The following is a 23,180-nucleotide window of genomic DNA, read 5'->3' on the forward strand; positions in this document are numbered from 1 at the left end:
TACAAGTTGAATTTAACCACCGGCTGCTTAAAAATAAAGCGATGGATTTAAATCTCTTCTTTTCTTGTTGCTTTGGAATTAAACATAACGAGCGAAACGAGCAAAATCTGCCAGCGTGCGTGGTAAATATATAATTCAGTGTACACTGCCTGTCTCTCTGCTCAGCTGCCTGCAGGTGTGCATATAAATAGAACAGTCAGACTGCAGGTTTGCACCGAGCATGAGATCAATACAGTGTGGTTGACATGACCCCTGATCTCTTTATTTTCACACTGAACGTAGTTAAGGCACGACGGTCAAATCATGTTTCCTGACTACAGAGAAAATGAGTGGCTTGGATTTTGGGCAACAAAATTATATGAGATCATCAAATCAATGAGATTCGCCCAACGATTACATTTCCACTGGTTCTTTCTAAGATGATGAGATCGATGCCACAAGAATTTTCCAAGAATCAAATTTCCTAGAGTTTCCTCTTATTCAAATCTCATTTCAAAAGAGGGGATCAGTTATTTGTCATCAGCCACCTCTCAAAGGTTTTATTGACCTTGCATTCTTGGTTGCTGTAGTTTCCTACAGGTACTTGAATGTACCATTTACTGGATGGATTGCTATGAAACTTAGTGGAAGGATGGGTCATTTAAGAACCTGTTCAATTTTGCTGTGGATCCAGATGGAGCAGCATTAAAATAAATACTGTACGGCAACAAATACTCCTTTTAACATATGTTGAATGTTATTTGTGAAATGTCAGCAGTTTGCAGAACATGTCAGTCTTCATGGTTTACGTATCTGCAAATCTTTTGTGATTATCTAGTGTTTGTAAATGGGACGTTTTACTGCTGCTGTTATGATTCAATAGGCATTAGAGTATGTGATACGTTAATGGTTATTACAGGATGCCACTTTTTGTCGCTGTGGCAAAAACACACTACGGCGTTATTAGCACTTTACCCAGCGGATGTGAAGAAGTGCTTAGTTGAAACTGTGTTGATTTGATACTGATCAGAGGTCAGCTGGTGCTGAGTGAGAATCAGGATGGAGATATGAACAGGGTTAGAAATAAGGTCAGAAGTCATTAACCTTTAAATGCTGCTGCATGTGCTCAGATTCATACTCCAGTGATCCATCATGTGCGGATCAATATTTGATCCTAAGGTTGGCGATTCTTATAATAAAAAACAACAGTCTCCAGCAGCAGCAGCCTGAGTGATGTATACCTCGACTCTCACCGACAGGACGAGAGACAGACGTCTCCTGTGTGAGCGACAGTCTCTTCTTCACTTAGTGTTTATTTTGCTGGTGGATTCTGCCGTCACCTGTGCTGAGTGGTAGCCAGCGAGGATCAAAAAAAAAAAGGACGTGGGCTCGTTGTGAATGACAGCTCAGGATTTTGTTTACAGGGTTAGTAGTGCTGTGGCAGATGGGCCTCCTCCACACGTCTCCCTGTGCCACAGCATACCGGAAGAACCACACAGAAACCAAGCTGAGCTCAAACATCTGCCAAACGTGTGTTTATGTTCCAGGGTTTGACCTGTGATGACAGCCGACGACGTGTGCCTCTCAATTCATATTGTAGGTGAATCCTCACCTTCACGACTTCCTCTTATTATTCACCTACACAATAAAAACCACAAGTGGTAAATATGATGTTTAAATATCAATGGGTTGCTCTGTTATTCTAATACATTAACACGTTTTTATTCTTTTACATATTTAATTTGAGTTTTAATGTTGTTCGGTTGCTGTTGTTTCTTTATCTGTTTTGTTTTACTGCATTGCTGAATTATGATGTGTTTTTGATGATTAAATATAAATCACATCATATAAAATAGCATAAAATTGATTTTACTTTTTATATTATATTATATTAAATTCACCATTAATGAGTTTCTACAAATGTAATCCTACCAAACAAGTCGTATGTCTTATTTCATGCTGTAACTCTTAATTGGATTTAAGTTTTTAATTGATCCAACAGACATCAATGTACTGCAACAAGTGTAAACAGTACAAACTCCTCAGTTCTATATATCGGTCCAATAGAAATACTGTCATTATGATGACAAACTGTTCATAATGTACTATAAGTTACACACTATAATACATTCAACTCTATTCCCATTGTATTTATAATTGTATACGGGTCAAACTCCATTCAGACTTCAAAAATAAACTCACTTCACTAGTAAACTAGTTTAAGCTCTATGAGGACACACTGTATAGATTGTGTATTCTATGTCATAACAGATTAAAGCCTTCATTAACTCAATTATATCTATATCAGCTCATACGTTGAGGTTATTGAGTTCTCATATGATTAATAAGTCTTCAGAAACATCATGTAAATTTGATAAGTCACATTTTTTGTGCTGCTTCTGTTGTTCCTCGCTCACAGTTTTATGTGACTGACAGACTGACTGTTCAAGCTCAAACTCGAGTACTTAACTCCACATGTATTAAGAAAAAAAATCAGCCTTCAACTAAAGTGTGTATTGCCAGACACCTGATATGACGCCTTGTTGAAAACCGAGGTTCAAGCGCCGCTGGTCGGCAAACAAAAGGAGAATAGCTTTCATGAGCACCGTGCAGCTGCCACAGGTATAGAGCGGGCAAGACTTGCGATGAGTCACGTTCCCATGGCAACGTCTCAGTCGGAGAAGTTATCGCAGCATCTCTGGCTCTCGATGTGGATGTAAATATCATTTACACGGGGGTTGTTATTGACATCCGAGGAGATTGTGAAGCATCTGTTATCTGCTGCCTTTTTTTTTTTTTTTTACATTACACACTGAAAGAAGTGCACGGTGTTTACGCAACGACGACACATACTTTCAGAGGTTTAAACGCTGGTCATGCGTGTGCCAGATAAATTTCTCATGGTCCTCTCTCATCTGTCTCATAAGCCAGTGGTGTCTCCCAACATCAGATAGCACCCACTTTTATCGAATCAGAATGGTCTGGTCCTCCGCAGGTGTCCAAAGCTCTGTCAACCCCTGTGCTTTGTTCACAATGAGCCGTCTTTTATCTGCAGACCTAAAGGAGGCACGGGGAGATAGCACGGGGTGAGGAGGAGGCAGAAATAGATCTCTTTGACCCAGTGAGGACAGAGCGTGGAAAGCCACATTTGAAAGGACCCCTTTAGTATTTTATTAATGACCTGGTGGGACATGCCCTGCCTGTATATTGATTCCTTCATCAAGCCTTTCATAAAGTCAAAGAGCTTCTTTATGAAGCCTTGAAAACAGGCTGTCTGGAATGCTTTTGGAAAAAGACAAGAGGAAGAAGAGTGAAGGAGTTCAGCATCGTTTCAAACTGCCCACTCCAGTATTTGAGTTGGATTTCGAAAAAACATTCCTGTGATTTGAACCGAAGGGTCACGAACACACAGCTGAGGAGGGCTCACGGCCACAGACTCGGAGCTTCCGAACCAGGGGAAACTGAGAGGGACTGAGAGAGACCGAGAGAGAGAGAGAGAGAGAGAGAGAGAGAGAGAGAGAGAGAGAGAGAGAGAGAGAGAGAGAGAGAGAGAGGGGGAGACTGTAACCTGAGTCTGAGTGGAACAGATTGACAGAGCGCCACTAAGCGCATTGAGCAGACGCACCAGCGTTCATTATCATTAGGCGACAGGAGCGCTTTGAAGCCAACAGGGGCTCCGGTGGGCTGACAAAAGCAGGCCAGCAGGCACATGATGGAGCATTACAGCGTCTGCAGCCAACTATGACAGGAGCCTGGTAAAAACGTGCAGGCTCACTGGTGAAGAGGAAAGCACTTAACGAGCCTTTTAGAGGGAGGCAGCAATCAGGCCTGGATACTTTGAAATGTGGTTAATGAGTTTCAGTGCACATAAAATGATCATATTCAGAATCCAATATACATAATTTGCTCAGCATAGCATTTCATCTAATGAGGCAAATCATCGCAAATACTACCAACTTCAGCAGTCCTGTTAAATCCATTGAAGCCTTACAGCTAAACCAACAAAACAATACAGATCCTGAAATCACTATGTTCCATTGAGATAGAAAGATACGGTGATAATAAGACAAACAGAATGAAAGTCTATCCCATTATGAAACCACAATTACACCTGCTGCATCCATTATTTGAATCTGCACCAAATTACACACACTCATAAATGTTTCATCAGGATCCATGAGTTATTCTCAGAGATGTCCGTGAAAATATATAATAAATAAATCGTGCAATGTTTAAGAAAGTCCAAGCGATAGCAAAATAATAAAAGGAAAATGTACAGTCTAAGAATTGCCTCCTTCTTTTCTGCCTCTGCACACACAAATAATCACTCAGGTTAAAAGTTAAATCCTCAGTGTAGCGGCTGGCCTGCACCACACGCCCACCTCGCTCTTACTCATCCTCGTCTAACCTTTAGTGAGACCTGGCAGCCTTAAGGACAAGACCCCCCCACCCCCCCCCCCACCCCCCCACACCTCAGAACAGACTCCATCCTAACACATCTGCCTGCTCCAAACCGTCCTTGGATGCATCTCTCAGTCTGGGGGACGGGCTCTCAGAGGTGTGGACCACTGGTGACTCATGATAAATAAGTTGCATGAGTCACGGAGGGCCGAGCATGAAAACATGTGGCATAAAGACCAGAAAGAGCCACCTGATGCTTTGTGACACGCACACAGTCATTTGGTATTTATATGGATCTAAAGGCTGCTTAGAGGGAGCGGAGATAAGTGCAATAATTCTACCAGAGGACTGCAGAGTGGAAACATGAGGATTAGAGAAGTCTCTGGTTTGTGTTGTGTAAAGGAAGCTTGCTCCTCTTGTTCCAAAAAACTACTGTCACGGTGCAAGTGAGGGAATTTTCTCCATCGAAACTTTCTCAACAAAGTTCTCAAGAGTGTGTGTGTGTGTGTGTGTGTGTGTGTGTGTCTTTTATAATATTTCAGAATCATTTGTTTGTTGTCAACAGGAATCTATTTCCACTTTGTTTAACATTGAGGGATACAGCGTTTTTTTCTCTGACATGATCAATGTTTTCTCGGGAGATACTTCATGGATCTTGAAGAAAGGAAGGAGACACATTTAGGGAAATGATATATATGAGTGTGTAATATTTGCTGCAGCTTGATTTAATGTAAGGGGACTGTAGCGCTCTATTGAGTACCACTCTAGTTGTTGTAGCTGCTGCTGTTGCCTGGCACTGTCAAATTTGCTTTGCATTCTGTCCTTTACTGTACTATAACACTGGTCACCAATTCAGCAGTGACAAGAAACTAGAAAAACAGATTTTAAATAAGCACTGAAAGCAGCAGATAAGGTGAAATTCAGAATCTTGGTGTAACATTGTGAATACTGGAAGATTTTTAGTCTTTTACTACTGTCTATTTTTGGACTGTCACTCAAACCTTGCACAGCTATGCTTGAGACAAACATGAAGCACCAGTACTTTTAAGAAGTTTGCCTGAATTTGTGCAGTACAAGAAAATAAAGAAGGAGTTTTAGTTTAAAACAAGTGTTCTGGTGCCAAATGACCACAACTATTTATGCAATATCTTTACTGCTCATCCTCTGAGGGTCATGGAGGGTTTTGAGCCAATCCCAGCTGACAGGGGTAAGAGGCGGGGTACACCTTGGACAGATACCAGACAGATAAAAGAAAAGAAAGCAGTTCAACTAAATTAGAGGTTTTACTTCTGATAAAAAGTACAAACTTGTTGAAAATGTGACAAAAGCCTCTGTTGCTTTCGCGGAGATATGAAAACTGAGTGAATCCTTTGTGCCGGTCCCTCAATGCAGCAGCTGGGCTGTAGCTCTGTATCAGTCAGGAAATCCATCTGTCAGGGCTCTGAACAAAGAGGTGACAAATTGAGGTCCACCACGTGGACCCTTTCACGGGGGTTCATTAATTAATCATCAATTCAGATACATTTCGCACAAATCAGTGTGATTTAAGGGATTTAGCAGCTGCGAGCAGCCAATTAATCAATGTGCCGGGAACTCGACGGCTTCACATTTTGCAGACTGTCACTGCAGGATTGATGCCTCCATACTGGCACTGGTCATTACTTTTTTAGTGTGGCCCATGCAGTATTAACAAGTGTTACATAACCCTAATCAGAGAAGTAAAGTGAGGCTTTGAGAAAACCTCCACAACCAGCCAGCAATTTCTCGTTAATCTTTAATTAAGCATAAGGTGCAGCTTTGATTCATCCTTTCTCGACGGATGCTATTTCGAGCTGCCGTCGCCCACTCTCCCCCTCTCTAGGGAGGCAGGGGGAGTCTTTAAAAGCAGAGAGGAGGCTGCTAAACATTCCTGTCAAAGAGCAATTTAGACTGAGGGAGGCCGTTTGAAAGTTCTGGACGTGCACGGTGCTTGCACTGATGACAGTGCGTGATATAGGATGTGGCTTTCGGAGCTTGCTGTCATGTTAAAGATTTAGAGGCTGAAGATGAGGCAGGAGGATACACAATAGAACGTATACAGTTCCTGGGGATTTTGCTGCCGCCACAGAGCTTATATATGTGCACTAAAAATAAAACCTTGTTCCTCAGCATTTTCATTACACTGACATGTCTCTCATGGAAGCATGATGACGACACGGAACTATAATAATCTCTAAGTCTGCAGCACTAAGGCACATTTCCCTCTCTTACAAATTAAAATGGAATGGAGCTAGAATATTACTCAGCACATAGATCACACACCTCCGCCAAGGCTCATCGATCCTACACGTGATTGTCTAGTTATTATAGAAGAAATATAAAAGAACAAATTAAGTTGTCTGATAACGTAAATGATAAAACTGTTAAAGAGAGTGAACTGTATTCCTGGATTTAATGGGTTCTTCCTCATCCCTCCACTAAGATCAGTTCAGTTCATAATAGTTAAACTATATAGGTCAATGCAATCTCATGTAATCGCATGATCAATGTGAAGTCTCAGGAAACCGAGCCCTTAACCCAAACCCTACACGAAGCAACTATACAAACCTGAAAAATAATAAACATAGAAAGACACATAATTCAATTTTAATTCATTCAGGAGTCTAAAGAATAAGTTAGACATTTACAAAAAGGGGGAGAAGTCTAATTCTCAATTTAACCCATTGCATTGTGTAGCTCACATTGATATATATCCAAAGAGATTCTCTGCATAAGATTTTAATAGCCAAGTTATTCAAAAAAGCCTTTTTAAACATATTACCTTCTTGAGTGCCTCAGATTTCTCAAAGATCCCCAAACACGAACGCAGCAGAGTTCGTCAACTTGATTTATTTTGTGCATCTATTGTTTGAGCCGTGCATTAAACAAAATGTGTAACCATAAACTGGTGTATGATGATGTGATTGAATTCATTTCCTTTGTGTGTGTAGAATCAGCTTTTACTAAATACACACAGCAGCAGCCTGTGTGTTTGTTGTCCTCTGCTCGGCCACGTGTATCTGTCCGACTGTTTAACTTCTCCTTATTGGCTGCCAGCGGTGCTTAAACACACACAGCTAGCACAGCCCTGTTTTTGTAGAGGCTGTGCTTGACGACAGGTAATCACTGGTGTTTTCTTATTTCATGCACTATTTAAACACAGGATTGGACGACCACACGACTGCGTCTTTCTCTGGATGGTATCAAACACACTACAGTAGCCGTCAAAGCAGAGCGATCGAACAGGTTGAGCTGCTTTTCTATGTCATCTGGGTCACCTTAGCCCGTCGCCCATGGCAACAACACCCCCCCCCCCTCGGTCTGCCTCTATGGTAACCCCAATTTTCACTTCACATCAGAGCTGCCGAGCTGCTCTCATGTCGGCCAGATGCATTTTCTTTAATCACTTTAGCAAGTTTGTGAAAGAAAGGAGGGAAAGAAGGGGTTTGTATGTTAAAGTCCTCCTCAGGTGAAAGTCACATTTTTAACATGACCCTCTTGTGCCTTATATTTAATAAGATATTATCTTTTTAAAGACATATTCTGAGCAACACGAGCAGTCAACCCCATATCTGAGTTCTGAACACGTAACGTTCAACTGCAACATGTAACCTCAACGTGTTAATGCTCTGCTGAAGCTACGTTTGTTGAGACGTGAGCAGGGCTTGAAAAATCAATACTTTGTTTTGATCTGGTTCTCTGTGGAAGCACGAAGGGACCGTCACTGTGAGGCATCGCAATTCGTGCAGAACACAGAATCAGATTAACATCTCATCATATATCAATTCAGTGGATCAGCTCCAGAGTATCAAAGTAAAACAATATGTATATTTTCGATGCAGCGTCGTCTCTCTGCTGAAAAAGATCTTTTAAGGTTTAATATATGAAACAAACCAGTTAATATGGAGGTTTCTACTTTGCAGGAAAGCATAAGCTACGTTCTAATTTTAACTCGATGTAAATTGGAGTGTATTGGGCAGATGCCAGTGCACGGCCCATGTGTGCATGTTGTGTATTTCCAGCTCCGTGTTGAGAAGAAGCGCCTTTCATGCTTGGCAGCACTCCACTGGTGATGGCACGACACTAAACTTTCTGAATTTCAAATGAAGTATGTGCTGAATGGTGAAATGTCAGATTTCCAAACAAACCTCCGTTCAATATTTTTCTTTCTCTCTCTGCACGACAGTTCACTCAATCCCAAACTGAGGGAGAACCAAGTGTGACAGCTGAGTCTAATACTCTTAACTCCGAGCACCACCACGTTCTGAGTAACTCAGGTGATGTGGAAGGTCGAGACGGAGGGTGATGGAGGAGGACGGGGGTCTACTGCAGGTACAATGCGACTCTGTGAGACGTACAGAACACGAAACACACTCAGGCTTATCGGTTATCTGCTGTGACCATCCGCTCCGTCAGCTCTGAGTTATTGATCGAGAGCCTGGATGAAAATATCGTCCTGGACTTATCAAAGCCCAAGTGGGAGAAGAGAGGATCAGAGATGAGTTTTCTCTTCCTTTAACTATAACGTTAAGAATAAAGTTAGAAAAAAAGAATGTTTTAAATCTTGAACTTTATAAGGAAGGACAGACTGATTGATGAATGATGGGTGGATTTAATCCAAACACTGTCAGGACCCTGGTAAACCAGAACGTCTCCTGACCACTTCAGCACATTAACACACATGACCTCATCACAACAAATCACAGTGACTCACTGAGAACTGTGTATTTTATAGTAGTGAGTAAGACTTAGTCACACCAGCCATTCAGTTTTAATGAGGCGATGCTGAAAAGTAACTCCTCTGTCAATAATTTCAGATGATTCAGACCTGAAGTTGAAAATCACTTGGTTTTAGAGCCAATTGAAGAATTAGAGTCATTTCTACTGTATGTGAGGTCATTTTAGTTTCTCAGCCTCAACTAAAAAGGTCATGTTACTCAACTGTTGAGAAATGAGAAGCTCTCTTTTGTCGATAAATCTGTTTTCAGATATGAATGCTGGAAAATTTGCCTTTCACACATGAACAACGCAGCAGGAGATTGTCTGGGTCAGACATGTTCACAACAACAGGAGAATGCCCAGAACATTCAGGCGAGGGCTGGTGCCTGGGCTGATCATGCAGGAGATAGAACACAAAGTATAAGTTCTGTATTTCACAGCACATTGACGAAGGCGTCAGATCTCTATCACCAAAAACTCCAAAACTGTCTTCTACGTGTGTGACTCCTCTATTTATATCCTGAGTTATTTGTATTCTTACAGTTTTGCATGTGTTGCATATTAGGAAGGTAATCAACACATCCACTCACTCACTGTGAGTTTTCCTGCTGTACTCTCCAATGAGCTCACTTGGACATTTTACCAGGGGTCTGGCAGGAAAAGTTCCAGAAAATATCTGGAGCAACCGACTCGCACATTTGTCACATACAGCCACTTTTCAGGAAATGATCTCGACTCCAGTGCACGTCTGTGTGAAATCTAGGGTTGTTTACAAACTGACAAAGAATGATAAAAGGTAAATCTGCCCCCCCGTTAACAGTTCGAGAACTGAGATCCTGACAGGCAACAGCAACAGGCTTTATAGAACTGTGGATCCCTGCATGAATACAAACCGTAATGTACTGAAACAGCCTCTACCTCCGGAAAAAACTGCACATGAGTTAAAACCGAGGAGACAAAGAGGATTCTCCAACACAGCAACAGTCAAACAAAAGAATTCATCGCGGTGACAGCTGTCAGTGCCCGAGTCCTACACGGCTCGCTTTGCTGAGCGAGACTTCTGCGCATCCAAAATAATGTCTCAGAGACGCTGCATTACATCAAACCCCACAGTGCCACCATGAATAAAGCATGAGGGAAACACAGGGAAAGTTGTTGGCTTAGGAGAACACATGCAGCCACTTCTCCCCTGACCTAGATTTCAGGCATGGAAAGTCATTTTGTCCGTCGTGCTGATGATTCGTCCCCCTCTGTCCTTTCTTTTGCTTTCATTCTTTCCTGTGGACCGATCGAGGACGACACGTACAGTGCATTAGTAGGAAATACGTGCAGCTACTGCTCAGTATCAGACCGATGACAGACTTTTAAAGGAGGTTTTCTTTGTTTACATAGTTTGCATGTTTCACATATTTTCCACTAGAACAGCAACAGAATCATGTTGTCAGGAAGAAAACTAAACTGAACACACAGTAATTTATGTCTGCAGCTACGTTAAACAGAAACAAAGAGGTTAAACAAGTATCAAACAAAAAGCAGACAATGAATTTAATGTGTTTACCAAACAGGATTGTATTTGTTTTACTGAGCTCGTTTTTAAATTTACTTTATTTATATTTTCTTCTCTCTTTTTCTTACTTTCAACTCGTTCTGCATTGCTGAGCTGACTTGGCCTTCGTGTCCAACACTTGTGATCCGAACATTGACCTTGTGTTAATTAGCATGACAAATAAACTTGAAACTGGAACTTGAAATTTGTTATGCAGAAACCTTTTTTTCCTTGTTCTTAAGTGATGGAGATGATTTGCATAGTCAGTACCATCAGTAAGATTCAATTTTGTCATTTGAACTTCACATATATACGCAGCATTTTAGTGATTATATTTCATAATTACGTGTTGAAATAGTTTTTACAATACTGGCTTCAAATCTGACAAATAGAACCTTGATGACCTGCGATTAAACCCAAACTGTTTACGACATCTTATCTCTTCAGGGCTTTCTGTTCCTTGTTGAACCTGTGATCAGCTCCACTAAATACAAACGTACATACATCGATATTCAGTGACACAGTCGCTGAGCTCCAGGGGGTTTGAGGGCATCCAATCTTCTAACTAACCTGAGGGTTTCCCTTTCCACTAATGTATGGATTTTTACACAGTGAACAGGAAAACTCCTGTTTCACTGATATTGATCATGTTTACTTGATTGTGTGCACCAAATTACACGCTCTCATAAATACCAAGCCTCATTTTTTTCCTCAAGAACCATGGACAAACATTTTGGAAAATGCCCTGTGTTCCCATGTTAAACAAAGACACTGGATCTGGATCCACACCGAGATTTTATGGGTTCATCCTCGACCTACACCACATCCTTCCACTAAGTTTCATGGTAATCCATCCAGTAGATTTTACATAATAGACAATACAGAAACAACGCCTCCTAGGCAGAGGTAATAAAGTCTGTCACGTAAACAAACAAACCCCTGAAGAGGCTCCTCTCATCACCCAGCTGCTGTCCCCGGCTGGGCTTTTACCGTCTCTGACATTTGAGCCACAGGGGCGACAGCGAACCGTGTTACAGAGACACAGTGGTGAGCGGCCGTCCAGAGGGGACGCCACGCAGCTCGTCCAGCTCACCCCTCAACTCCTGCCAACAAATAATTCATGCCGCTAACATTTACTTCCCTCAAAGGCGGCTTGCTCTTTATCCACTGCCCCGTCTGTGAACCCTGAAGCAGCGGCCTGCATGCGGTGCATTAAATGTGCAAATACGGAGAGAGTTTAAAAGTATTGATGGAGTTGATGGAAAAGTTGAAATGGTCAGACGTGGTAATCTTTATACACAGAGATGTCGTTCAACATCCACTTTAATGTACAGTGAGAACAGATTGTTGACCTTTACAAAATTCCACTTCTTAAGTAAGAACAAGAAAAGCACGCTGACCTCAGCAGTGGAACCTGGAGCAGCATCAGGAAGCATCATATCTTGGCAGCTTCAGACAGAACCAAAAGGACACTGGGAAAAACCTTGATTCCCAGAAATGATGTAACATCCCGTCACTACATCTTACACAGCTCCGACCAAAACCTCCCTCTCTTCGGTTTGGTGCTACAGGAGTTGATGTGGGGTTGTTTTCAAAAACAAATTAATTAAAATGTTAAATTAGTGTTCATGAGGATTGATCGAATATAAAAGGTTCATTTTTGATCTTCTTTAGAGGTCTGGAGGGTCGGAGGTCCTTGGCTCCGTGGGCGAAGGCACAGAGTTCAGCCTGCAGAGGGCAGCCCTGAGGGTGGTGGGCGTGAAACCAGCAGGGACGAGTTTTCAGGGCGCCGGGAGCGACAGGCTTCCTCTTGGCGTCCGCCCTGAAAGACTTCCCTTCCCTCCAGTCTCTGATCCGCACCCTCCCCCCTTCCACTGAGAGAGAAGGAACGACAGGAAGTTTCAAGAGCTTTTCAGAATGAAGTGCAGGAGTTTAAATTCTGATAGAGTATCGATGTGGGGGGAGTTATATTCAAGAATGAAGTTTATTTCCTCCATAATAATAAAAGATGGCAGTCGGCTCGAGATGGGAGAGATTGACGTAACAAAGGTCAACCATTACTCCAAAGGCATATTTTAGAAAAGTTTTCCACTAAGTTTTGTTTAATTAGTTATTTCATGCTATAAAAACATGGTTGTTCGTCATGATTGACAGCTGAGACTGGCGATTGGTCGAGCACGTGTATTTGTGGTACTTCGATACCAAGTCTCCATCCCACGATTACTTGGAAATAAACAAGAGATGTATCGTGTACTTCTTGAATACAGTAGTTTTCCTACTAAGCTAATTGTTGACTTTAGAAATAAAAGTAATTTATTTGAATATTTTGCATTTTCAGTAAATCATTAAATTGATCTATTTATCCATCTGATTCATGTTGACTGGCTGGGACGATGCAAAGAAGTGTGTTGTCAGACTACCTCTGAAGACTTGATGGTTGTTCTTGAGCAGCGTCTGAAGGCCTCCGCACTCCTTCTTCAGGAGCTGCAGGGTTTCCTGCTCCAACAGCCCGGCGACCTCGCTCACAGAGAGGCTGCCTGGAGAAGACGAGGAAGGAAAAGGGTGAAAGTTAAGCGTGATAAAAGAGCAGGGGGGGGGGTCAATCAATGTTACAGTCATCGATATTATCACACTGATTCGAGGAATATACACACACACACACACACGCACACACACACACACACACACACACACACACACACACACACACACACACACACACACACACACACACACACACACACACACACACACAGCTGGTTTAAGGGAGGAGAGTCACGGCTGCAGTGTGACGGTAAAAATGTAGGAGCGAAGGGGTGATCAATGCTAGACAGAACATTTTAACAGGGAACAAGAAGGAGGGAAGGAAACACCTCCGTCAGTGTCGTTCAGTGGGAAGTGTGCTCAATTAAAGCTGCTCAAACAAGCTGTCAGAGGGACCAGCATGCATTTCACCGGTGCATCTTCCCCTAGCCGCTTGGAGAGGGTGAGTCATGTGGTCACTCCCCCTCTGGGACAGTAAATTTAGATACCAAAATGTCCTACGCTCTGAATTTTAGTGAATCGTAAGCAGGTAATAAAAAGTTTCCCATTTGTGTTCACAGCACGCGTCTGTGGGCTCCGTTTCATCACGGGATTCTCTGGTTTTGCCCCCCCCCTCGGAGGAGAATTCAATCAGCGCTGACCTTTGGTTCGTACAAATGACAATCTTCCTCCTCTTTTCTTTGACATATTGGAGAGGGACGCACCGCGGGATCTCTGATGCCACTTTGCGCTGTACCGCGACAATATCTGACCTAAATCCGCAGACATCTTAATGCGATCTTCATCGTGCTTTTACACCAAATCTCCGGTGGCACCTCAGACAGTTCCTGTCGGTTTAAGAGATCAGTGGAGACGAGACACTGCCACTTTGGAAGGTATAAAGTCTGAACCTCTGATCTGAATTCAGTTGGTTTGATTTAGATTATTTACAACAGTATGATGTTTTTTCTGCATTTCTGCCACAGAAATTCATCAAAAAGAAAAACATATTCTGCAACCAAATAAAAATTTTGCTGCCCATAACGCTGGCTCGATCCCTTAAAAAACGCAACACACTCCCACATTCGCAGGCGCTGCAGCAGCCAAACACAGCCCATAGCAGCGAGTGTGAAACTGGGCAGACTGCCGTCCCCACAGCCCAGACGCCAGGGAGCTCCAGGCCTTAATATAATATCAATACAGCGTTTCAAGCTGCCCTTTGCTGCCTACAATGTTAATGGGGATTAATGGGAGAGGGGCAGTATTGATGGAGTAGACTCTGTTTGGACTAAGACCAGGCGCAGATGATTATTAATGGCTCGACTTGACGTACAGTTTGGACTTGTTTAAGCTTGAATACCCCCCCCCCATGTGTGAAAGGTAGCCAGCCACTGATTGCTTGTTGTGGAGGATGGTTTTTGCTGCTTAAGCCGTTTCAGAATCAGGCTGAGTGGAGGGAAATTAGCTCAGAAGATGCTGAGAGGTGAATAAACGTCTGACGGGATCACAAGTGTAATACAGGATTACTTGTGTTCCCATTATATTTTATTTTTAAACTTGGATATGCTTATAAATAGAACGTAGTAAGTAAGAATATAGAAATCTCTACCTAACCTGCCCGTCGGGAACGTTCTAAGAGATCACACGATTATTGACTGATTAAGTCGGGAAGAAGAAAAATACAATTTCTGCGTTTCACGATGTCACTTGTGTGAGACGCACACCTACTTTCCTTCTCAGCATGATTACATAACGAGGCGAGCCCAGTCAGCAGTACAGCGCCCATGAATTAATAACCTGACTCACAGCTGCAGCAGCAAGATTCACATATTCACACATTTTGCTGCTTTAAACTCCAGTGAGCTATGAAGCATTTTAACTTCAGAGCAAAGACTCTGTGTTATATAACAGCAGCAGGGCTGGTATTGTTTCTAGATTTCTGATATAGGTTCCAATGCCAAAGCAATACTCTTAGTGACAGCTTTGACATATTCACCTGGGAATATAGAATATAGAAATATGTTTTTCTATATTTAATAAGATGGCAAAATGATCAATGCATATAAAACTTCGACTACAGTCTGAAGTTGGAAAGAAAGAAATGTCCTGGATACTTTTTTGGGGGGAGTCATGTCGTCCATCTTTATATACAGTCTAAGGTTTTAGACAACTGATGACTGGCTTATCAAGATGAAGTCAGGAAGCTATATACCCAAAACTCTACTTTTAATATCAAAAATGAAAAGATTATAAAATCAATATCCATCACACTCTTCGAAGATTCTAAAAATAGAAAGAGACTGAATCTCTCCATGACTCTGAGGCCATCGTGGATCTATTCAATATCAGCTGGCTCGCCCTGAACCTACCCTTTGTTCTTACACAGCAGATAACTGTAGGAATACCTCAATACAAATGCACACTCATGCATAAATCATAGACGGTGGTACATTATTCATCTAGTCATCTCTATACTGAGTAACGCTCTCCCTTTATTCGCTCTGCCTCATATTTTCTATCTCTAATTTCAGCCCTGACATCCTGACAGAGAATTTTCTGTTTTAATCATAGTAGTCCTCATCCCCTTATCTCATTCGTATGGTGTGTGTCTGCGGGGGTGCAGAGCCACTGACAAAGGTGGCGAGTGGGCGGTGTGTGAGCGAAGCAGTGTGTGTGATGCAGCGTGCGGCACTCTCTGTACCAAGCGGCGCAGGAAGTGGCTGGCAGACCGGTGAGATACAGAGTTCAAAGTGGCGTCGCGCTGTGTCACCAAGGGACCCTTCGACTGATGCTGCGAGGGGACAGGGCGGTGATGAGAGGGGTGGTGGGGGGTTAAAGAAGATGACGGGGGGGGTAGACGAGTAGTTCAGACTTCAGAAGCTGCCACATGTGCAACCTTAACATTTTTCCTGTGGAACTGGAACGCTATCAACCCAGGTTTTTCGGGTGTGACTTCATTCCGAGCTCCGAGGTGTAATAGAAAGCAACATTATCCCACAAGCCAATTTAGGGCCGTTTTAAGGGCAACATGGCCGCCCTGCGACAAATTTCCCCCCAAAAGTGCTCACGCGTAAGATGTTTTTTGTATTTGTGAATCTTTGTGTGCGACGTTGTGTTGCAGTTTACCTCCTCGGTTCCAGTTGCCGTGGTGCCCCCCGCTGTCATCCACAGTCATTCCCAGAAGGCTGTTAGCAACCTGCAGGACAACGCCATCAACAAAGTCCCGGGGGAGCGAGGCGCAGTTTCGCACCACTTCAACCCTGTCCCGGGGCTGGAACCCGGCTCCCCAGCTGCTCCCGCTGGTGATGTCATCGTCTGCGTTCCCATGGCAACCGTCCCCATAATCTCCGATGTCTGACCTTTGACCCCCAGGTGTAGTCTGTCGGCTCTGGATGTAATGAACTCTCCGCCGCTCTGCCTCGGCCTCGTCAGACGGCGGGTAGTTTCTCGACTTTCCTACCAAACACACCTGCGGGAGGAAGAAGAGCTCGATGTCAGGGCAGCTCCCGTGGACGCCGACACCTGAAACTGCACAACCAGAAACTCAAAGCAGAAACTTCACTCACTGATGTCCAATGAATGACAAAAACAATTATGACAAAAATAATACCACCTTTATTTCAACTTCCTAGAAAACATCTAAATGGCCTCGTGTTTATCTTCCAATACTTTTCCCATGTGTAAACACATCGTCTCCTCCAGCAGCTTTTGCATTAATGTGAAACCTGAATATGTCTGATCCTTGGACATTAAAAGCCCAGTAAGTATTTGCTTGTTATTTTTATGTCTCTGCGTGTATAACAGTTATTAATGGCTGCCGGCTATCAAACAAATGTCCCTTTGGGAACAATGGAGACCTGATTTATTTTAATCTGTCTCTGCTAAATGAGGCTCCTGTGGGAAAGAGGTAAAGATGCACAGCTGTGCTGTTTGAAGAGCAGGAAGATATTTTATGATCCATGTGTGGAGAGAACCAATGACTCCCTGGAAAGACCTTTTCATCGCCCACTTACAATTTAGAACCCATGGACTTGTGGTGAACGAGTCAACAGATTAGATTTACATTCAGTTTATTCATATCATTTGTCATGGGTCCTTTCAAAGTCTGAGCTAATACGACTAACCTCAACCCTCATCAAGTTTATCTCAGTCTCAGCTTGAAGCTTCACAGTTCTGATAACGTTTCAATAGAGCTGAAACGATTAATCAATTTATTGGTTTAATGAAAAAAAACAATAATCAGCAACTATTTAGATAAGCCTATTAGTAGTTTCTCATGAGAACACAGTGGCCACAAATGCTTTCATATCTCATTTCATCTGTCATATGTCACTGTGACATCTTAAAATCTTAATAATAAATAAATACCACACGGTTCTTAAAAGTATTGAAAAAGATTCTATTTTCTCCACATACAGACTTAAAAATATTGAGTTTTTTCTACAATCGTCTTGTTTTTTATGTTGTAAGATTAAATAATCCCTGTACTGTCATAAATCACTGATGTTGTTGCTATTAAATATTAAATTAATTGTGTGTGTGTGTAACATTAAAATTGACTCTGTTGTGACTTGGATGTTAGCGACATCCCCTCAGAATAGGAAAGCCGTCGATGATGGGACTTATGGTTTTGGATTCCGATGTGAAGAGCGTTAAACACGTATGTGCTACAGCTCAGCAGCAGCAGACACACACCCACAGCACTGTGTTAAACCTGGCACTGGGCCAATTCATTCAGCACATGGAGGAAATCTAATCATCTACAGCCTGTGAACCCAAAGGCTCCTTCTACATCTATGACAACAAATATGATTTAAAATCCATATGATTATCTATTATATCACACTTTTGCCAATATGGCTATTAAGTTGGCGTTTCATTTATTTCTTAAAATGTCTTAAAAAGCATTAAACTTAACTTGTAATTTGCATTTTCTCACCATTGGTTACAATTAATAGGCTAAAAATATTTTACAGCTGAATCGATTATGAAAATAATCCATAGTTGAAGCCCTTGTTGTAAACTTGGGGAGTTTTTATGATGCGGGCATTTATTGCACCAGGAAATCACTGATGTAGGTCATGTGGCTGACTTACCCGCTTGGTGGACGGTATTCTCAGGCAGTCTTCTTCGGTGTTGAAGCCACTGATTTGGCTCAACTCGGTGATGAAGTCGATGTATTCTTTATACTGAGACTTCTTACACTGGCGACGCTGGTACTTTCCGAAGAAGTCAAAGAAGCAGCAGGGGAGCACAAAGTACCGGCAGGAGTGAGACGACCTGCGGCGTGAGAGCAACATACGGATGATTCCTCACAGTGCCAAAGAAAACCGTGGTGATGAATCTGAACTGAGATCTGCTTATGTTCATTTAAGTGTTTTCACAACTGCTTCAACTGAAACTGTTCAAATACGAGCGATTATCATTTGTAGTCACAACAATGGAAAAGCAGATTTCTCAAACTGAGGCTCAGCAACGCCATCAGGTGGTTGTCTTGATAAACACTCTTGTGAGCTGCCCCCCCCACACACACGTATTCACACATCCTCCCTCGGCAGATAATGTTATTCCGAACTTGAGAGATCAGCTGGCACTTGAGCTGCTGAGGGAGATTGTGTCTGCTGATGACTCGCCTGGCTGCTATAATGGGGATCCACGGTGTGAGCTCGTCCGAGTGGTTCCCAATCAGCCAGTCCGAACCCGGGAATAAGCAGCTCTCACTGGGAGTAATTGCCTTTTCCTGAAATAGCAAAAATTGACGAGCAGGGAAGATGTACATTGGCGTGATTCGATTCTGCATCACTTAATGGAAATGGTCTAAAAAGGGAAAACATCTTAATCGTCTGGATCTTTTAATAAATCACACACCTGACAATGTGACATTCATGATAACTTATTGAGGGGTTTGGGGAAACAGAATAATCGATGATTCAATTCTATAAATCAGCGAGGAGGCAACGCCAGCTAAACACACACCTCCATCACATGATACATATCCTCTGTTCCATGTTAAAACTTAATTACGTGAATTAAAAACCTGAATATGGTCACAATTAATCTGCATCACGCTCAGCCCGCTCACCTCCAGCAGGGTCTGCGCTCCGTACATGTCCCAGATCTTCCTCCTCCGAACGTCGACGCCCTTCCCCGGGTGCTGCAACACAAGATGGCGTGACGGTCAAGAGGCTAAATCGCCCCTCAGCCACGTTCACACTTTCACTGTGAGGCGCCGTGTGTAATTTCAATTACTCCCCGTCCGTGTTAGAGACTGGACATTTAGAGGACATGGTGATGTGGACGTAATGTATGAAGAGATATGAATCCCTCTCACCTGGGCTGCCACCACCTCCGTGTCATTGATTAAGCTGCTGCTGGAGAGACAGATAATTGAAAGGCCTCTGGCTTTGAGGAGCCAGTTTTTTATACAACCCATTTATCTGGACTTTATTATCCGTCTCTTAATCTTTTATAATTCAACAGACAACGTGTGGGAAATGCATAAATCTAGTAGAAAGTAGTCACTGATTTTTTGGGTCGAATAGTTCAAATCTGACTTTTGAAATCTGTGTGTTTAGGCAAATGTAGAAGATATTATGGTTTAATAGACCATGTTTAGTTTTGTAGGACACGTCCCTAATTCATCTCAAGGTTGATGACCATTTACATTTAACTCAATATACACGTTATGCTTTTTTAGCCTTACTTTCCCTCGGGTGTGTTATAGCTTTTGGGAATTTGGGCCTGGGAGTCATATCTCGAGTGGTGATCCTGGGTTGTGAGGTGCGATCACTTAGGCCACATTCGGAGATGATCTGAGACGGCCGCATTCTTTTCACAAGATTTACTCACCCCTTCACAGGTCAGGATGTGAACCAGGAGGCCGTTTCCACAGCCGAGGTCCACGAAGGACTGTCGGGCGGTGAGATCTTTCTCTTCCCGCTCCTCGGCCCACAGCACCTGCACGGAGACGGAGCTCTGTTCATGAGGGCTCTCAATCAATTTGGTAAAAACCAATTTACAACTGCAGCGTGACACCTGCTGCAGCTGCCGCTCCTGACACCCTTCACCTGCCTCTGGCATGACACACAGATTGATGCAGTGGGCCATTTTTCACACTGAAATTGATTGACCCACTTCTGGCTGCATGACCCGAGAACATGTGTCAGATAAAAATGATTTTCACCAACAACAAACAAGTATGCTCATCTGAGGCTTCGTGCACAAAGACACATGAGACATATGGATTGTAAAAGAAGTATTTTTAAAGCACGTATCAATCTTCTAAGTTTATCTGACCCACTCGGGTATGAACCCACCAGGAGATATGTAGCTATGGCAACATCCTCGTACACGAACTTCTCAGGATCTGTCACCTCAGGCCAAACCTAGAGAGCGAATATAAGAAAACACGCATCCACAAACATTAACAACTCCAGAGCAAACACTCCACAGACGAGCCTCAGCGCGACCTCTCTCTTCACCTTGACCATGGCCTTGTACTTGTCCTTCAGCTGCTGGTACACCAGGCTGTACTTCTCCACCGGCAGCAGCGACAGGGTGCTCTTGAACTCGCTGCTCCTGCACTCGCTGGCCCAACGCACCAGTTTGGGCAGCAGCTCCGAGGTCAGCCACGGCAGCTTGGGGTGCACCACGCCATCGGAAAACCACCCGTCCAGACTCAAGACGTGCAGCTCCAAGGACCTGTCGATAAAACCAGAGTCACCTGAAATGCTTTTCTCTCTTTTTCTTTTAAATGCTGCTGGTGGATTTCATGGTCTGCATGTGTGAGATTTATGAGCATGCTTTAATCTAATCTTTAAGAAAAAAACACAAAGATAAGTTCTTAACTTGGTGCAAAATAACATTTTATCCCATATTAATCTTTTATTTCAGTCCAGATGAAGATGTGAAACACTAATCAGCAGAGTTACGGTTACTTGTGTCTTTTTAATCACCTTAAATTATTGTGTTGTGAATATCTCCATTAGCACATACTTCTTTACACTGACAGCTTTCTAGTAGTTCTGGTGGCTGGACTTTTCTCTCTGCAGTGAACTTATACTTTTATTATTCTTATGATCTTGTGTTTGACTGTTTTGGGAGCTACTAGATGCCTCAATTTCCCTCGGGATCAATAAAGTATCTATCTATCTAAATTGATGAAGTTGTTTTCTTAATTCGCAGTGTGTTGAGCTCTCTCGGCCACCGTTAGACATAGTCATAAATATAGGTATCTTTTTTACTCCCTAATATCAGCATCAGTCCCCATAAACAGTGCAGTCCAGTTTTATAAGAGTGAGATAACTTGAGCCTCACCATCCCTCAGAGTCGTGGCTGCAGAGCTGAATCTGATAAATGTTGCTCTTCTTCGGAGACACTTTTCCTTCTGCGTCCTCCTCCAGAGGAAGAAACGTGACCTGCTGTCTGACAAAGTCTGAACAACACAAACAAACAACAAGTATTAAAAAAGAAACACAACAACAACAACACACTGACTCTTTGACTGTCCTCCACCTCTCACCTCTCAGGACGACTTCTCTCTGCAGGTTTGCCCCTTTACTGACTTTGGGGATGAACGTCCTGACGCTGGAGGAGCAGCGTGTCTCCCCCTCGTGTGTCCCTGCAGGTGAGACCTTACAGGTGAGGAAGGACAACACATCCGGGTCATGGGGGACACCCAGCAGGAGGCTCACGTCCTCCACATCTTTACCCTCCGTCTCTTTAGCTCCACACAGACGCTTGTTGACGACGTGAGGTTTCTCCACCCACACCCCCACAGCCGACCAGAAACCCGCCGGGAGAGTCGCACAGTCTCCGGGGACCTTCACCTCCGAGAGCTTCGGCATCGTCCGGCTTCTCACTCTCAGCTGGGAGCCATGTGTTTACACTCCGAGGAGCACTTCCGGGTACGTATTGCGTATGCGGAAGGAAGTTGATGGTAGAACCCCCTTTTCAAAATAAGTCTTTCTTTTCCAGGATCACAATTATATTAAAGAAAAAATAGCGTCTTCATGTTTTTATAATTATTATTTAGATTATAAAAAATGAATAAATATACTGTCGCTTTATGATGACGTTTTGTAGTTGATGGATGATATTACAGCGATGGGGCAGTAGAGGGCGCTGTTGGTGTTATTATCTTATTATCTTACACCATTATTATTATTATTTTAATCAATATATATTCATTGTTTTTACTCCTTTTTATCTGTTATGTATTTTTTTATCATATTTGTATTTGTGCCTTACTGATGTCTGATCTTCAAATTAAAATGACTGTGTCAGAGTCTACCTTGTTTATAAGGTTTCTCTTTCTAAATGAAGGATCATGTGTAATTTTATGAATGATATCACATGTTTATTGTGCTTTGAGTTGGCTCCAAGTTGGAACGTGTGTTCCTCAGCGAGCACAACTTTCTGCTTCTTCTTTCTCTTAACGTTTGACCTTTTTTTGTCAAATAATGCAAACTTACTTCCTCTACTCTCACAGGAGCCATTATAAGACAATGACAGTGGCAGATTTTCACAGGGAGAGAAACGACCCATCCCTGAGGCAGCACTGCTTCATTTCTCTTTCATTTATGTGAGAACGCTGCTCGCTCTCAGCTCAGTTCACAAACTTTTTCCCAGCACTGAAACACACATAGGCCCTGTCCCTTCACCTCCAGCCGTCCCCGTCTCTCAGACACACTCCCACACTGTCAGCTGACACTCAAACACTTCAGAGACAAAGCTGAGGAGAGATTTAAGAGTGTAAACACACTTCTCATCAGCCCTGGAGACTAGATGACAGTTTGCTGTATAAATATCTGGTGGGTCAGGTCGTGACGCTGAGGTTCAGTCAACACTGTTGTTTATGGTGTTTGTTGGCTGAGGCCCTGCTGTCGAATTATCAGTGACGGTGTGTGAGGGGGAAAAAAGGTTTGACACCATATAAGAAGCTCTGAGAAGAAATTGACCTCCCAAAGTAAAACACCTGCTGTGCGCCTCCCGG

At 42.9% G+C, this 23,180-nt stretch overlaps 1 protein-coding gene across 2 annotated transcripts; it reads right to left on the minus strand.

Moving 5' to 3' along the window:
* Positions 1 to 2,765: 2,765 nt before the first annotated feature.
* On the minus strand, positions 2,766 to 22,103 carry trmt44 (tRNA methyltransferase 44 homolog). Of its 2 annotated transcripts, none has more exons than XM_069518574.1 (11): positions 21,708 to 22,103; positions 21,503 to 21,620; positions 20,668 to 20,887; positions 20,503 to 20,571; positions 20,036 to 20,143; positions 19,269 to 19,340; positions 18,820 to 18,926; positions 18,283 to 18,466; positions 16,313 to 16,655; positions 13,084 to 13,200; positions 2,766 to 3,036 (listed from the first exon to the last, which is right to left on the minus strand). In XM_069518574.1, exons 1-11 carry the CDS (start codon positions 22,030 to 22,032, stop codon positions 3,008 to 3,010), a joined length of 1,692 nt encoding a protein of 563 aa, XP_069374675.1. In that variant the 5' UTR covers positions 22,033 to 22,103; the 3' UTR covers positions 2,766 to 3,007. The 2 variants fall into 2 exon arrangements, with proteins under 2 accessions (XP_069374675.1, XP_019950917.2); XM_020095358.2 differs by lacking the exon at positions 2,766 to 3,036 and adding an exon at positions 11,950 to 12,537 and having other exon boundaries at positions 21,708 to 22,102.
* Between the last annotated feature and the right edge of the window lie 1,077 nt (positions 22,104 to 23,180).

The sequence above is a fragment of the Paralichthys olivaceus genome, chromosome 22, assembly GCF_024713975.1.
Source record: "Paralichthys olivaceus isolate ysfri-2021 chromosome 22, ASM2471397v2, whole genome shotgun sequence".
NCBI lineage: Eukaryota > Metazoa > Chordata > Actinopteri > Pleuronectiformes > Paralichthyidae > Paralichthys > Paralichthys olivaceus.